Below are 18,145 nucleotides of genomic sequence, written 5' to 3'. Positions count from 1 at the left end.
CCGCAATATCCCTCAGAACCTGACAGAAGTTCACGTGGGTCTAGAGGTTCAGACCCGATTACAAACTTTTTCAATAAGCTGTTTCGTTAAGTTCACAGCTTCTTTGTTCAATGAAGGGAGTTTCCCTTCAAACAGCTAGTCGCATTTTGTTTCTGCAAGGGCGCCAGGAGCCACTTTGATGTAAAACTATTCTGGGAGTTTCAATTTTGAAGCAAATGGCGATATTTTTGGCGGTTTATAGAAAACGTATTTACGAACATTTCGCACCTGTTTTTGCAACTTTATATTAATAGTCAGTTCAATGGAACATACTATATTTTTCTTAAGTGAGGAATTTGTCCATTTCTCTATTTAGACGTTTTTCAGGACTTTTAACACCATACTTATTAGTCTTATTACAGCGTTGGGCAAAAGTATGGAACCAAGCGTTTTGGTAAAAGACAATGCTCTAGAAATAACTTCTCATTCAATAATATTGTTTTTAAGCCAGTGGTTTTCTAAAAATAAATTAATAAATTTGCGTTTCGAGCTCATTACGAAGGTTTTTCGAACTTGGCCGAAGTGGTTGTATCCGTGGATGTTCATATTTGTGAAAAATTTGACGAATCAAATTACTGGAATAAAAACATCCATGTATACAACTCCGGTCAAATTCAGAAAACTGTCGTAATGAGCTTAACTTAAATAAATTTATTCTAAAAAATCACTGGTTCAAAAACAACATTATTGAATTAGAAGTAATTTTTAAAGCATAATCTTTTACCAAAAAAATTGTCGTAGTAAGGTGCTTTAAAAAAATAATAACTCGAAAACTAAGGAATTTCAAAAAAAAATTCTAGAAAAATGATCACTTTTTTAATGTAGTTGATGATGTACTAATTAGTTTTTTCGTAAAGTACATAGTTTAGGCACAAACCGTTTGGTTCCATACTTTTGCCCAACCCTGTATATCTCGAAAACTAGAGCTGGTAGAAATCAGCATCCAACAGTCATTCAATAGCTGAGGCAAGAGCTGAGGCAACAGTTCAAATTAAAAATTACGTCTTTTTTTTCTAGTACTAACTTGGCTGTATCTCAAAAATTAGAGCTGATAGAAAAATCTGTTTGCAGTTTTGAAACAAGGTTTCAATAATTACTTAAAGGCATTGTCAACTTATTTTATCTGTTTTTTGTTTTAACTGGAATTGAAAATGTCGTTCGTTCTAAATGTATACCAGTAGGTTATTTTCAAAATTTCCTACGATGAAAAATAAGCGAGATCATTTATTTGAGACAAAGTTGATTTTTAAGTTGCCAATGCATTTAACAGATATACTGTAAACTCGTGTAATCTGTTCCTTTCTCTGTCTATTTGGACATTTTCTCAGGAGTTTAACACTATACTTTTTCTAATCATCTTAAAGAATTTTTTAGTGAGAAAGTTTGTCAATCTTCAGCTGTGGAGAAAATTCTTTCTCATAGGCAGACTGATCAACTTTCTCAAAAAAAAAAGTATTAGTACTAATGTGCAAGTTTTGATTAGAAATGAATGTTCTACACACGTTATTTGTTGCAAACTTAAATTTCAAATAATTCGACGTTTGTAAAGAAGTTTTCAGAAAAAAAAACAGTTTTTATGTGCAATGTGGCCAACCGTATCAAGGAAAACTTCTTTCATTGACCAAGCAAGTTGTGATTAACTTAATTCAGTTTGGTATTTGGCCCCTTGTAACTTTTTTTATTTTTTAAAGTTTAGTTTACAGTAATAGTAATAAGAAGAATAATAAGAAATTTTTATTGCTCAGGCGCGGTGTCTTACGTGAATAAATGTGTATGTATATCTATGAATAATAATAATTATTATTATTATTATTATTATTATTATTATTATTAATTATTATTATTGAATGGATTGTCAAAATCTATTTATTAGTTCATCAGTTTACCTTTACATTGATATTTGTAATAAACTTTTTTTTACAAATGGTACTCTATATAATTTTTGCATTATTTGATAATTCACTTCAAATTTTGAAGATTATGATATGGTCTAATAATAATAAACAATCACAAAAATAATAAACAAATAAAATAAGTTTGTTTTAGTTAAAAAAAACCTATATAACAATCAAAACATTCGTTAGAAACTCATTTGCTAATTAAAAAAATTTTTTTGGCATTTTCCGTTGATTAAAATTTTTGAATCAAATAACTGCTTAACCATCTTTGACAAACAACATATTTTTTAAATTCTTTTATCTTTTTGGTGCTCTTTTGTATATATTTTTTGTGTCATGCTCTGTTTCAGGTTGTGTTGTCTTCTAATTATTAAGAAAAATTATAACAATCACTTTTTGTAAAATAACAAACATTTTTTGTATAATTGTTGCTTTTTATTGTTGTTTAAAAAAAAACAATGCTGTCAGAAATTTTGAAATGTTTTGATATGATAATTTTTAAATAAAATATGACCTGACCTGACCTATAACAAAGATATGAATTTTGTGCGTTACTCGAACTTTTGATTCAGTCTATAAGTGTTTTATTACCCTTTTTATAAAAATAAAAGCTTTACAAGAGAGCGAATATCAAACTGAAACACCGGGCATAATATAGTTATAAGTACATACTAACAGGGGATGGAATTTTGATCTACAATAAGAAATAACAATTCTAAGAAAGTATTTTTATAGAGTTATTTAATTTATTTTAGTCGACACTCTAGAGCGTACAATAAAAAGTCATATTTTGTCTTGAATTAAGTACACTTAACCCTTTTTTACTATGTTTCCATTTTCTTTTGCTTTGAGACGTTTTCCCTTGCTTTTGAAAAGTTACTTGCAACATTTTGTTAAATGATGCAAATAACAATACTGTTTGTGCTTTTATTTATTTTGAGGGGAATCTGTTAAAAATTTTACAAGTTGTAAATATTGTTTTTTTGCACAATGAATCCAACACACCATAATTAATGCTTAGGTTACAAATAATCGTGAAAAAGCAACAGCTAAATCATTAATTAATTAAGAATTTATGGTCGTTGTAATCTGAAAATATTTAAATAAAGTTAATCTCATTGGCATTTTTTATGGAGTGCTTTTGTTTTTTATGTAGCCGTGTTTTCAGCGTTAATAGTATTTATTTAAACTTATATAAAAATAAATTGTTGAACTTGTCACCGTATGTATTATTTTAACCTGTACGAATTTTATTTAACATTCTCCTCTTTAACTTTTGTTTGACGATCATTCTATCTGTATTTATTTTTAGGGAGAATGACCAACAAATAGGATTAGTTAGTGAGCCGGTGGTAAGTTTTAAACTACTTGTTGTGCTTTTTTCCAAATTTGTTTGCTTTAGAACGTTGGATCATTTTTTATTTTTTTTATTTTTATTTTAATGTGTATTTAAATAGGTTTCCCGAAAAGTGAAAACTAAGACGCAAGCCCAGGCAAGTAACAAACACGGGAACACATTTTTTTATTTGCAAATTTTTTTAATCCTAAATACGATAAATTCGCGTGCATACATATACACATTTTTAATTCTTGTGTAAAGGTATAGATTTTTATGATACTTATAGCCTGAACCAACACTGGAGGAAAAAAAGGAGAACGATGCTATTTTTAAGCTATTTAAAAATATTGCGGGAAAAGATGAAGAAGTCGATTGGAAAGAGCTGAAAGAAATTTTAGATCATTATACGAGAAAGGGTAGGTACAATTTTTTTATTTATAGTAAAGTGTTGTTTTTTAATGTATGTAGTTAGTACTGCTTACATCAAAATGCTTTGTATATGGTTTGTTGCGTTATTATAACACATTAAAATTTTAAATCACACACACATACTTTATTGGTTCAATTATACAGGGTTATTCACAAAATACATATTACAAAGCATACGTTCTGATTTTATTTTGTGACATTTTTACAATAGTGATTGATATTAATTTTTGGAAAACGCATAGCATTACCCGATAAACGTTATTCTCGAAAAGGTGATAAAATAAATAAAATGCACTTATCTTTATGGCTTATGCTTCAATTTATAACTTCATAGGAGAAAATAAAAATTAGATCAGTATAATTTGTCATCAAAATAATTTGAATATTTAATAGAGTATTTACGGCGTTTTAAAATGTGGCACTCAAACTATCATGGCTTTTCAACAGCTTACTTATTGGCAATAAATAGAGAAAATTAAAATTCACTTACTCTTAAGCCATTTTTTTCTGATACAATTTACATCAGCAATGAAATTGGAACAATGTGCCATTAAGTTACTTGAAAGTGTTACTATTAATGACCAGTTTATAGAAGGGTCATTAATTTAATTGGCAATTAAATGCGTGATTAACTGATCACGTGACCAAATATAAAACGTGTTGCACTTTTTACATAGTGAATAACCCTGTATTTGATTTTGGTTTAATTTGCATTATTTTTAATTATTTTACGAGTGATTAGCCACTATAAAATTTTGTGGTGAAAAATTAATTTGTTATTCGGTTTATTTATTATCTATCTAAAAATGAGATTGTAGGTTTCGTGGAAATGGTGTGCTTTTTTGTGCATCTAAATTTATATTTCAAAATTTAATGCATGAACGTTAATTTTTGTTCATGGATGATGACTGATGAGAAAAGATAAAAATTAGAAAAAAGATGATGTAATATTCGTACTTTATGTGGTTTTAGTATCGTAAAGTTTTATATTTACTTTTAATTTCTATCTTACATACACTTTACATCGGGTATGTTGTTGAAAATAAACAACGAATGTATTATCAGTGATAGAAGCTTTTGTTGATTTAAGTTTACGGAATATAGTTGCTTATGCGAAATGAGTCAACTTGTCGTCATACAAAATTGGGATTTTCTTCAAACAGATAACTGATAAGGATAAATAAAGACTTGTATTTTACCCGATATCTGTATACATTAGAATTACGAAATGGTTATTTGTAAAAAAGATCACTTAAGATATTTTTGGGTAAAATCCTCTTTTTTTTGAAGAATTTTATTTTATCTACGTACTTTAATTAATTATAAAAAATGTTTTTGTTATGTTTGGTTATAATATCGTACGATAAGTATTTCAAGTCTAGAAAATGGCAATAGGTACAGCCAGGGACATTTTGTTTGTCACCTCCATTTGGCCGAAGGGGGGGTCAAAGAAAATGTCTCTGACTGTACGCATTTTTTTAGAAAAAGTAGAATTTCCATGGAAAAATACGTGAAACATTGAGAAATGTGTAAACATTGTTAGACCGACAATGCAAAAAAATTCTTACATTTTTGTGAGAAAGTGGTTTCAAAAATAAATAATTATTTGAACCTGTGAGGATCCTAGGTTCAAGAAACATTGAAACATACATGAAACATTTCTAGATCGTATAAGTAAAAAATTTTTTTTGTGTTTTCGAGGTTTGTTTAAGGAGTTCTAAAGTCATTAAAAAATGCAAATAACATTCTTAGATTGTGTTCAAGTTTCTCTTGAGTTTTCTAGAGTTTGTAAACAGAGTGGTTTTGCTCAGCTCCCGTTTTTTTGTAGCTAAAGTTGATATTTTTGTTTTGATATTTTGTAGATGTATTTCAGGAAAATATTTTTGAATATACAGTGTCCCTGAAAGAGTATGACGTCAACATAATAATTTTCTAGTGGCATTCTATAATTTTTTTTGTGCTCATCAGGATACCTCTTTAGTTTCTTACATGTCTCTAAAGTTTTTGTTTTTTTTTGGTTCACGGATTATTGTTAAAAAAAATAAAAACCAAGAAAAATCAGTTTTACATCTTTAGAGCCGGTTTATAGAAAGCTTGGTTAAAATTTAATTCGTTGTTAAAAGTTAACAACGCTAATGGACCAATCATATTTGTCCAATCTGGTCACGTGATCAGTTAATCATACATTTAATTGCGAATTAAATTAGTGACGCTTCTATAAACCGGTCTTTAGTTTTACAAATTAATAAAAAATAGAAACGATACTTTCTTGATGACGTTATTAATATTTTCGTCTTGCACAAGATCTAACAAACTTATTAATTATGTCTGATTGATCTGAATTACTAATGGGGTGTTTACAATTTATTTTTAACAGCACAAAAAAATAATGGCTTGCCATTAAAAAATCTACAAAATATCAAAACTGCAATTTTAATAATAACTGAACTACAGAAGATGGGAGCTGAGCTGGACAACCTTGTATAAAAAAATTTCTGGAAATTACAAATAAACTTTGTAAATGAGATTATTTGCACCATTGTAAAGACATTGCAAAGTCCAAAAATATTTTTAAATTAATTTTGGAAAAAATACTCGACGCTTTCAGATTGTTATTTCCCCATGATTTTTTAACGATAAGTAGGTACGTAAGTGCCAATGTGATGATTGTTTAACCTGTTACCAACTTATCAGCTAAAAAGTTTTAAATTAGTAAAAAGGTAATTATTATAAGTCGTTTGGATAGCATTTTCCAACATTCACAATGCAAACAAATTACCCACATGATAATCATAAGTTACGTAAACAATGAGTGCTTGAGCTTTTGTGCTTATGTAGTGTCTTTTCCGCTGTAGAAGAGCCACCTGTAGCAAAGACTTTGGAGGGAGTCAGGGCTGCCCCTGAAGTAACTCATCCCAGTTCCGATCAAAACAACGAATCTAACGTGTTTACGGCAATTTTAAGTCTTCTTTGCGGAGCATTATGTAAAGATACTCCATTTGCCGACGTTCTTCCTCAAGACATCGCGCTAAATGAAACGCCTCTTGGTAGGTGCTTAGCAAACGCATGCCTTGTGTAAACTTGTTGGTCCATAAGCAACAAAATGTTTGTAACACATTTCCAACAACTTGTAGAAACGCAAAATAGAGGCTTTTCCAAAGACGTTTGTCGCAGTATGATTGCGATGCTAGATGTTGACAGAACAGGGAAATTGAATTTTGAAGAATTTAAACGTCTTTGGGAATCCATCAGGCATTGGAAGGTATCATTTTTGTAGTGTGTACTTTAAGTGGCCATTTGTTAACTTTTAGAGCATTTTTAAACAACACGATGTGAACGAATCTGGCACTTTGACTGGTTTTGAGCTGAGAAATGCCTTGACTTCGGCTGGTTATAGTTTAAATAACCACATATTAAATATTCTTATGCATCGATATGGAAATAAAAGCAACGAAATTGAGTTTGACGATTTCATCATGTGTGCCGTTAAATTGAAAATAATGATAGGTAAGGAGTGAAAAAATGTTTAATAATTTCGGAATGTTGTATTTTTTCAGAGTTATTTAAACAAGTTGCTTCACCTGACGCAGATGCGGCCACTTTTAACTTATCCGATTGGATCGAAAACACTCTTTACTGCTGAAATATTGTTCCATAACTCGAATTTTATATACATTTTAATAAATATAATGCATAAACACAACTGTTTTAATAGATGTGTGGTGGCATTATTATTTATTTGAATTACAGGATTTTTTCAGGATTGTGACTGTTTTAAATATAAACACATTTTTTATACATACTTTTACTATTTTATAAATCTCGTACCTATACTTCCGTGTTACTATATTAAAGTGGGAATTTGCTTATATTATAATTATAACATGATATGTATTTTCATATTTCAAAAATACATGTTCCTCAAATTGTGTCTCATTTTAGTACCTACCTCTATTAATATAACCCACTAAAATTCACTCCTCGACAAGTTATTAATAGAGACCGGATTTTTATGAAGTTAAAAACCTTATTTAGGTGTCAAAAAAGGTTGTAGAAAATCGTAAATTACGTCAATTACTTATTTCTGGGACAAATGAGACACCAGTGAACTGGTTTTAGGGCCGGTCTTTTTCACTGAACGGGATTTCGCTTTAGATGCGAATAAAATAATCGATGCTGCTTAGTTTTTATAATATTTTTTATTTTTTTGACGAAAACACTTACTAGGAATCCTAGTAAAGTAAGACTTTCACACAATTTAAAAAATTTAAAAATTTAAAACAGAATTAGAATATGATTTTTTCATAAATTAAAAATTTAAACACTGACAAAGGAACTTTAACGCTAAGAAACTAAATACACAAAAAATTAAAATATATTGAGAATGAAATTCTAAGCGACTGAAAAACTGTGGAACAAAAAACTATAGAACTAGAATAGGGAAACTAATAAATTTAAATGAATAAAAAACCAACACACTAAAAGAGTGAAAAGCTAAAAGTCTGGAATACTAAAAAAACAATAAGATTGAAATTCTGTAGACCAAGTAACTAAAAGAGTGATAGTTAAAAAGTATGAAACTGCAAAATGAAAACATTAATATGATAAGGTAGTAAATCCATTGAAAAATTAAAAATTGAGGAAATAAACAATAACTGAAAATTTTGATGTACCTAATAATTTTAAACTAAATACTAAAATAAACAAATTGAAAAAAATATCTTATTTTAAATTAGGAAGGATAAAAACAACGGTAGGATGTTTAAAACTCATGTAGGATAGAACAGTTCAATTTAGGAAAAATAAAAGCGGTGTTAAATATTTACATTTTTAACAAAATAAATTTATTTCGAATTTTAAGAAAAGTTCTTAAAAACTGCGTATTGATAAAAGACGATAAGATTTTATTTTATTTTTAAGAACGATTGAGAAGAAAATGGTGAATTTTATCGTCGTGTACAATATAAAATTATAATCTATCCTTTATTATTTCGATTGAATGACAGATATTTTGATTGACAATTTCTTTATAAACGTAAAGAAAATTAACAACGAAAAAACGTCAAAAAGAGAAAAACTAAACCATCTCTAGACGATAAAATTTTGTTTTTTCATTAAGTAATGAGTGGACAAAATGCCTCTTTACCGTTTAAGATGGAATAAAAATGAAATTATAAAGAATGTAATTTTAATAATTAATTGTGAGTCTATTGAAAGTATATTTTTATTGTGTCTCAAAAACGAGTTATCACACAGAAACCAGCGTTTGCTATTAAATACTTTTACAATTTTTCTACAAATTTTTATAGTAAAAATTAGGAACAAATATTTATTTAATTTCTTTTTAATGACATCCTAAAACAAACGGTGCTTGAATGCAAGTTGCAAAATGTGAGCTACATAATGAACACACTTGATTTTTCATCATTTTGAGAAAAAAAAACTATTCAGTAGCAAAAAAAAATTGTGTTAGTTTTTGAATTACAGTAAAAATATATCTTTACCTAATGAATGATGATTCACTCTGTATACGGAGGGTAGATATAACATTTGTCTTGGAACTAACAATGGCAATAGATTGATCCCAAAAAGTTTGTGAAAATGTTTAAAATAGCCTTACTTCTGTTTTCAACTCTTTGATTACCTCCCTCTAATTCAAATACTTCTATCTTTTATCTTATCAAAGTACTCACTATTCACTTTTGAATTTTGGATAGGTATCTATTTTAGTCTCGATCTATAATTTGTGCTGAATGATTTATTGTTTTCTAATAATAATAATTGTGAGAGAAAGAGATCCATAAAATATTAATAAGTAGTAACAGTTACTGAATCACTATGGATGAGAAACCTATAAATTATGATTCCTTAAAAAAAGTTTATATGGTGAGTTTCTCCAATGGTGTTTATTTATTTTCGTGGTTTATGCCTAGTTTTATAGTTGGGCGAAAAAAACACAAGGATTGGGCCAACAAATCACTTGCAAAACTTCAAGGCATTACGAGATGATCATTTGAAAAATAAAACACTTTTTAATGACGAGAATTTTCCTATTGGCTGTAAAATTTTAAGGGAAAACGAAGGAGAAGTGGTTTGGAAAAGACCTTTTGTAAGTTGTTAGTTAGTGTTACTACACTCTGCAAATTCGCAAATAGTTTCAAGCATTGATTTAATACTTTCCATTATTATAAATCGTTGATAAAAAATACAAAAACTCAGGATTGCAATCAGAAAACACAGATTTTTAAATATTTATTATGAGATACCGTTTTATTACGGAAAGGATTTGGATGTAATAATACTTTTGGGATTTCCCAGTTCGCAATTTTTGATTAGTTTGTACTTTAAAATATAAACGATATTTACCAAGCACAGTCGGTAAATAAAATCTATTTCAGGAAAAAGAAAAATTTAATTATTTTAAGTTTTAATATTTGGTTTTTATTTTCCAGAACTGCTAAATTAATGTCAATGACTGATACCTAATGTAACCAGAAGGAAAATAATACATATATCAAAAACTAAAACTAGAACGTTTATTTCAGTGTCTAGTTTCTCTGTGTAGCGAAATTGCCTTTCTCGATTGAACAAAATTTACCAATCAGTGTTACCAATCAGTTTTCGGATTGTCTAACTGATAACAGTGATAACGATGACTTAAATGACGTTTACTAAATCATATTTGCACAGCCTGTCTATAATTATTTTACCCGAGATTTTACCTAAATTTTTTGAAAAAGTATGTTTATTATTAACTTATTGCATTTTGTGTTGGTTTTTTCATAAGTAAATACTTTTTATCTCAAACGGTTGTTTACAGAGACAAAATACAGACTGAACCAAAAGTAACGCACAAAATTCATATCTTTGTTATTAGCCATTTTTCAAAAAAATCCTTTATTTTTAAAATGCTACATTTTGACGTCAGTGCTATTTATGATGTTATTTGTTTTTGAGTCGTGTCGTTATTCTTAATTTTTTAAATAACGGAAATTTTTGTTTACTGTTTTAGATATTACATTTTATTTATCTTTCTGGTAATAAGAAAAAATTAAATAAAAACAGGAAACTAAAAATTAAAATATTAATAATAAAATGAAATAAATATTAACAATTAAAAATAATTTTTGTTCTTGACTTACTTTATAATTGGCAATGGTTTTTTATAATCTTTTTGTTTAATAAAAACACCCTTAATGTGACACTTACACATTAAAAAATAAACAAGAAACAATCACTCCTTTAAAATAAAGCAAGAACGGAAACATAAAGCCCTTTGTCTAAAACTTTCCATAACTTTTATAAATCTTTTGGTTTATTTTATTTTGATATTTTTGCTTTATGTTTTTAATTAAATTAGTCAAATATATCAGTTGTCATTAAAAAAATAAAATAACGTCATTACTCAATGACGAATTACGTCAGAAATGTTGCATCTAAAAAAATAAAATCGACCTGTTCCAGTATTTTTTTGAAAAATTCCAAAGATCCAAAAAAAAGCTTTGTAATTTGTTTTTGGAAAAAAAATTGACGATAACACGCGTTTTTTAAAAAAATATTACATCAAAACTATAAGAATTCTAGATATGTTGGACTTTTACCATTTCAAAGAAGAAAGTTCAAATTTAAATGATATATTTTTTAGCTTACCGCAACAAGATGATAAAAAAATGTAGATGTTTGTTGCAACTTGAATAACCTAAAAATGTTAAATAGAACACCATATTTAAAAGAAACTTTTAAATTGTTTCCCTGAAAACATTAATGCTTAATTGTCTCTTGCTCATTACTCCAAAGATATTTAACTTTAACAATCAAAAAATTACTAATTATTGTTTCAGTAGTCGAAAAGTGAAATTTTTAGCTAATAATAACTTTAATGTTACTTTTAGGCCATTAACAGTGAAATTAACAAAAATTTTAATATTCATAGCAAATTTTTAAATCCCCGTATAAACTCCAACAAATGATCTGTGTGGACTTGCTTAGTTTTTGTGTAATAAAATTTTAAAGAAGCGTGTTTTTTGTCAAACAAAAACAATTTTTTTCAAAAACTAAGCAAAATTAACCAATACATGTTTACGTCAAAATCACCTATATTAAAAGTTACGTTCAAAAATGCAAAAAATATAGGGTGTTTTATTTGAAAAAACATATAGTGTTTTTTTTTAGTATTGGGACATTCTGTACATATAACGCAATATTTTTAATATATGCAACAGAAACGCAGCTATAATAAAAAAAAGTTAAAGTTAAATAAAAACAAGTTATGGACTTTTTTCGGATCGTTGGGAGAGACTGTATGTATTTTGTGCATTACTTTTAAAAATCTACAAACATCTGTAAATTTGATAGAAACTTAATTGTATGAGCAAATATTCTTGTAAATTACATCTACAGGGTAAATCTTAACGTATACGCAAAAACTTTGGCATGTGTTAGTGAAAAAAAATTTGTTGAATATGCTTTAAAATACCGCAAATTAATAAGAAGCTTGGTTAATGAAATATAAACGTATGAATTTTTCTCCCTCTTCCTTCAGGAAATCTCTGGAGGAACTGCAAGATTTATTAACAATGAAGCCACTCGATTCGACATCAACCAGGGCCGACTGAAAGACTGTTGGTTTCTGTCTGCTGTATCAAACTTAACACAAAACCAACAACTGTTTTCAACAGTCGTTCCCCCAGATCAAAGTTTTACCGAAAATTATGCGGGGATATTTCATTTCAGGTTTACAAAAATATAAAATTTGCAATTCAAAATTAATTATTTGCGGTAGATTCTGGTACTACGGACATTGGGTGGATGTTGTTGTGGATGATCAGTTGCCAACAATTAACGATGAATTAATTTATGCCAAATCAGGAGATCCGACTGAATTTTGGCCTTCACTTCTGGAAAAAGCCTACGCAAAGTAGATAATAACAAAATACTGACTTGGTTTAACAAACCGATTTGTTGTTTTAAGATTATATGGCTCCTATAAAAATATTGAAAGTGGGAAAATCAATGAAGCTTTTGAAGATTTATTTGGAGGCTTATCTGAAGTTTATGAAGCAAATGCTGGAAATATCCACGATACTATGCAGAAGTGTTACGAGAAATCGGCTTTTATGGGCTGCTATATAGTGTGTTCTAAAGAACTTTAGTAATTCTGGTGTAATAACCAAACTTGCAGGCTACTGATGACACAAGAAGGCGTCCTGACGGTTTAATTAATTCGCATGTTTACAGTATCATCCAGTTATGTTCTGTGGAATCAAACAATTGTGTTGTAAATTTGATAAAATTAAGAAATCCTTGGTCAGGACCAGCTGAATGGAATGGACGATGTAGTGACGAGTTAATGAGCGAACTCAAGAAAACACTCCAACTTTAAATGCGTTAATTTTTAGTAACGATTTTTGGAATTCGATTCCAGAAAAAACAAGAGACGAGTTGTGGGTTAAAAAAGACAGTGGTGAATTTTGGATGGACGCTGAGGATTTTCAAAAATGTTTCACTTTTGTCGAAATTTGTTACCCAAATCCTTGCCTACTTCCTCCAAATAATGCTCAAAACTGGAACTTTTACATGTTTGAAGACTGCTGGGTTCCAAATCTTTCATCTAAAAGAAGGCCACTGGACGATAAAGGTGGATGACATAACAGAAATTTTTTTGTGAATATTATTTTTTAGAAACATACTGTCATAATCCCCAGTATTTTACAACTGTTAGTGCACCTGAAGACAAGTTAGGTTGGATCATTGTAGGACTGATGCAAAAGAGAAGGCGTGAAATGGGGGAAAAGTTCTTACCACTTCAGCTCGATTTATTTAATGTATTTAAAGTTACTTTTTTATACAGATGAACCAAAAATAAAACACGAAATTTTGAATAGAAAAGAAAGAAAGCAAAGAGTTTTTTCTTTCTTTCTTTGCTTTATTTTTTACAATAAATGGTTGTTTCTTCTTTATTTACAGTATTTACATGCTAATTATTTAAAATACATGTTCTTAATAATATAAGGCAAGAACAAAAAAAGTCAGTTATTATTTTTTTTTCTTGTTTTTTTTTTGTTACTACCAGTGGGATAAAGAAGTAGTAGTAGTATTAAAAAAACTAACATCGAACTGTTCGAGGATTTTTTTGAAAAATGTCTCATAAATAAAAAAGAATTTTGTGTTTTGTTTCTGGTTCTGATATTATATTGGTTTATGTATCAAGTATAAAAACTTAGGTGCCTGCTGAGTATAAAGGAAAGCTTCTTGATAAAGAATTTTTTGCTAACAATGAACCAATGATGACGATCAAGGAAACTGGAGTTCGTCAAATACTGATGTCAGTTTTTGTACCGTCCGGAAATTACTGCGTAATACCTAACATTGTTCAGAAAAACTCATATGGGAGTTATTTATTAAGAATGTATTTGGACGAATATGGAAATATCGAGTAATTAATGAGCGAAGTAAAGTTTATTTTTTTATCATATCAGTGACTTGTTCATAAAGTTTAAATTATTGTATTACATAGACCCAAGGTAGAAAAATAAACTTCAATACTCTTTCAAGAAATAAAAAACACGATATTAAACGTGGTTTTTAGGGAAAATGACGATGAAATCGGATATTCTCCTCCAGCAATCTCAAATCTATTTAAGGGTTCTCAAAGTCAACCTTGGTTGGAGGTTTTTAAAAAAATATCACATAATGGCAACGAAATTGGAATTGACGGTGTCAGGAAAGCTCTCAACCACCAATTTGGCGAAAAAAGTAAAGCAGTAAAATAATAATTAATATCCAAATTATGCTTTTCTATCAATTTTATCGTCGTAACTAAAATATAAAAAATAACTAAAGCTTCTAATTTGTTTCATGTTTTTAGGGCTTTTGGGATTAATAAAGTCTAAAATAGAATTTTCAAAAGAAACATGTAAAAATATTCTAGCTTTGTGGGATCTTGATCATTCTGGAAAACTGGACTTAAATGAATTTGAATGTTTGATGCAGGATGTGTACGAGCTTCAGGTAATGATCATATTTTTAATGACAATTTATTATCCAAAATTAAAAACGTTTTTATGTAAATTAAGTTAGTTCAGTTAAATTAACCTTAAGTTTGTTTCGACAACCAGTTAAAAAAAGTCTAATAATGATTTTTAAATTTTTGAAATCTAAAAAAATTTCTACTCAAAAATTATGTACTTCTCTATTGCATTTCAAGTGGTACGATTATACTTGAAGATAATTACAAGCCAATACTTTTTTAAAGTAAGCACGTTGTGTTTTTCAATAAGACGACTAATAATCTGTTGAAAACATATTTTTGCTTGAAGTCAGAAATTAATAATCACACAGAAATCAGCGTTTTTTGTTAGTTTCATACTTTATTTTTCCTTCACGAGTGTGAATTTTTTCAGAATTTTTCAACAACTAGCTTAATTTATTGAAAACATTACTGTTAATAAAATTTAAAATATTGAAATGGAAATAATGGAAATTTTAGAATCTTTGTCAGTAATGTTTTGAGCAAAAAAAACGTTAAAAAAGTTGCTACTTAAAATACAACATTTATTTGAATTAAATTTTTTGGTTTTGAGTAATTTTTTTTGGAAATAGTGACATTTTTTACGACACCAGTGGACATTGTTATAATTTCATTTTTGTTAATTAAGAAAAATTTTCAAAAAAAAACACATGCATTATTTCTTTCGTCAACTTTTAACAGTGTAAACTGTTACCAAACACTAAAATAATTAAATTGGTAACAAGAATTATATTGGTCAATTTTTGGGCGTAATTTTTGCAGCAATTTAATATTTGGTAATTAATTATTTAATATACGGAAAAAATTTTATTTTCACTCCGTTTTTAAGTTAAACTTTATGTGGTCGTCACGCTGTTGAAAACATTGTTATAAATAATAATCCAAAAACTAAAAATATAAGAAAAGTCGCATTTTAATAAAATTTCAAATACTAAAACAAGTTGGTAAATGACATTTTAGATTAAAAACTTAGTTCTAAAAAAACTATTGTTTTATTTAGATTTTTTTTTATTTTCTTTGATTTTCCCGACAAGAATAAAGTTTGAGTAGTTTTTTTAAGGTGTAAAACACAACGTTTTATCTACAAATACCAGATTTATAAAATCAGCATGATTTTATAGTTTTATAAAAAAACGAAACTACTGTTTCATTTAGATTTTTTTGATTTTTTTTATTTTCCTGACAAGAATACAGTTTGAGTAGTTTTTTTAAGGTGTAAAACACAACGTTTTATCTACAATTACCATATTTTTAAAATCAGCATGATTTTATAATTTCATAAAAAAACGAAAAGGTGATTGTGTTCCTTCTGTAATTTATTGAGAAATGACAATTATTACTTTCATTTACTCTTGCTATTTATTATAAAAAGCGATAAAATCTTATTCTACCTTCGATGGCACTTGAGAATATAATTATCGTGTACAATACAAATTTTTTTCTACTTTCCATTATTTTAATTGACAATAATTATAAACGTCAAAAACAGAAAAACAACAATGGTTGTGTACCTTTTATTTTTTTAGACGATAAAAGTTCGAAGTGAATAAAATGTTATTTTACCTCTACTATAGAATACAGTTACTTTAACTTTAAATGATTTGTTGATAAATTTTTAATTATAATATTATTTGCGAATAAATTGTAGTTTTAAACATCTAGGAAGAAGTTCAAATAATTATTCACAAGGTTCAGACACGTTTTAAATAATTGGTTGCATAACCATCTCGACTGAGAAGTGTTGGTTAAAGAAATTCAGATTATTTTTTGTATACCTTTATGATTTAAAAAATCTTAATTATTCGATGACATCATTGTTTTTTTATTTTTAATAAACGGGGACTAATGTCCCTTGTATTTTTATTTTTTTTAGCAAAAATTCAAAAAATATGATACCGATGATACTGGAAAATTAAGTGGATTCGACCTCAGAAATATTCTAAATGATTGTGGTTTCAAAGTTAATCCCAATATTTTGACGCAACTTATGTTCAGATACGGAGACAAGGGTTCCATGAAATTTGCAAACCTTGTTGTCTGTATTTTTAAACTTAAAACAATAATAGGTAAGTTACTACTGAAGTTACTACATTCAGATGTATTTAATTCTTATACTGCTTGCCTTGTAGTCGAGTTTAGCAGAAGGCAAAGCCAGGAAACAACCGATCACATTGTTCTGAATCAAAAGGACTTGTTAGCGATCACACTTCATTTATAAAAATTAAAATTTTATTTACAAATATTATAATATAGACTGATTCTTTAAAGGCTGCATTTGAAAAGAGTCTTGTGAAGTCTTTAGGATTATCAAATGTCAAATTGCCAGGCTACTATGATGATATTTTGAAAATGATTAAAAAAGTTAACACAGTTTTTTCAAATGGAATAACCCTGTTTTTTCAATGGTAATCGAAAAACATCAATTTTTATGCAGACTTTTACTAACGTCTTCAATATTTATTTCTTACACTTTTTGAAATAATCACAAAAAACAAAATTCTAGCTCACTATTTTCATTTTTAATCGAGTAAACTTTCGAAAAATACGATAAACTTGTGTCAATGATTAAAAGAAATGTTAGATTTGTCCATCATTTTCATTTAAGAAGTTCAAAATTTGATGCCAAACTGACAGAGTTACTTTACATAATTTACTAAGTTATCATAAACTGTAATTAAATATTATTGTTTTGTTGCTTATGCGATAATGAACCAGCTAAAAACTAAATAAACTGTTGAAATTTTACAATTGTTGACTATTTTGCAAGGAATACTTGATTAACTATAAAAATTACGAAATAAATTCCGTTTTTTGTGATTTTTTTTCAAAAACTGTAAGAGATACGTTTAGGACGTGTTGATAAACATCACCATAAATATTATTGTTTTTTCGATTGCCGTTTGAAAAGACTGAGTTGTAGCCGATTTTTGATAACCAGTTTGAAAAAATCAAACTAGCCTTGAATTTTGACAATTGACAAGTTTGAAAATTCTAGAAGGCTCTTCGAGTATAAAAAAATATTCACTTATCGCAAAAGGTTTAAGGGTTCTGATATATGAAAATTTTAACAAAAAAAATTGACATGTGTCAAAAACTCTGACAGATAAGTACCAACAACTTGGGTAAATTTTACTCAGTTTGAGAAGATGATTTCGAAAATGCAATAACAATGTTTGATTATTATTTAAAATTTTAAAGTTGGCGCCAATTTCTCGTAGTTTTTGAAGCTCAGCCATTTTGAAAATAAGTTACTTCTATTTTTATTAGAAGTTAAAAAGTTTCTAATGTAAGCCCTAAAAGAATCACCCTGTACCTATACCTAATGTAATGATATACCTTATTACCATTGTATTTTTCCATTGCTTACGATTTTGTTAATGATTTTTTATAATAAATATACTTTATGCTTTA

At 28.0% G+C, this 18,145-nt stretch overlaps 2 protein-coding genes across 9 annotated transcripts in view; both read left to right on the top strand.

Moving 5' to 3' along the window:
* LOC657371 (calpain-B) overlaps nt 1-7,507 on the top strand; it is a 29,643-nt gene extending 22,136 nt beyond the window's left edge. For 5 of the 8 annotated variants that reach the window (XM_015978390.2, XM_015978388.2, XM_015978385.2 and 2 more), the window contains 7 exons: nt 3,250-3,289; nt 3,395-3,430; nt 3,563-3,692; nt 6,561-6,752; nt 6,840-6,967; nt 7,017-7,212; nt 7,263-7,507. In XM_015978390.2, the coding sequence (XP_015833876.1) occupies nt 3,250-3,289; nt 3,395-3,430; nt 3,563-3,692; nt 6,561-6,752; nt 6,840-6,967; nt 7,017-7,212; nt 7,263-7,348 (808 nt within the window). In that variant the 3' untranslated portion in view covers nt 7,349-7,507. Of the gene's footprint in view, nt 1-3,249; nt 3,290-3,339; nt 3,431-3,562; nt 3,693-6,560; nt 6,753-6,839; nt 6,968-7,016; nt 7,213-7,262 lie in introns of those variants that run through there. The other 3 variants (XM_015978386.2, XM_008195820.3, XM_015978391.2) reach the window with 3 other exon arrangements.
* Nucleotides 7,508-9,426: 1,919 nt separating this feature from the next.
* On the top strand, nt 9,427-18,145 carry LOC100142515 (calpain-A). Its single transcript, XM_008195817.3, has 13 exons — nt 9,427-9,591; nt 9,647-9,814; nt 12,248-12,438; nt 12,488-12,622; nt 12,677-12,836; nt 12,887-13,050; nt 13,104-13,342; nt 13,387-13,529; nt 13,929-14,140; nt 14,294-14,460; nt 14,573-14,715; nt 16,608-16,800; nt 16,864-18,145. Exons 1-13 carry the CDS (start codon nt 9,544-9,546, stop codon nt 16,950-16,952), a joined length of 2,052 nt encoding a protein of 683 aa, XP_008194039.1. The 5' UTR covers nt 9,427-9,543; the 3' UTR covers nt 16,953-18,145.

This window comes from Tribolium castaneum, chromosome 1 (genome assembly GCF_031307605.1).
Source record: "Tribolium castaneum strain GA2 chromosome 1, icTriCast1.1, whole genome shotgun sequence".
Classification (NCBI taxonomy): Eukaryota; Metazoa; Arthropoda; class Insecta; order Coleoptera; family Tenebrionidae; genus Tribolium; species Tribolium castaneum.
The sequence above is the reverse complement of the archived record's forward strand: the minus strand, read 5'-3'. Positions and strand labels throughout refer to the sequence as shown.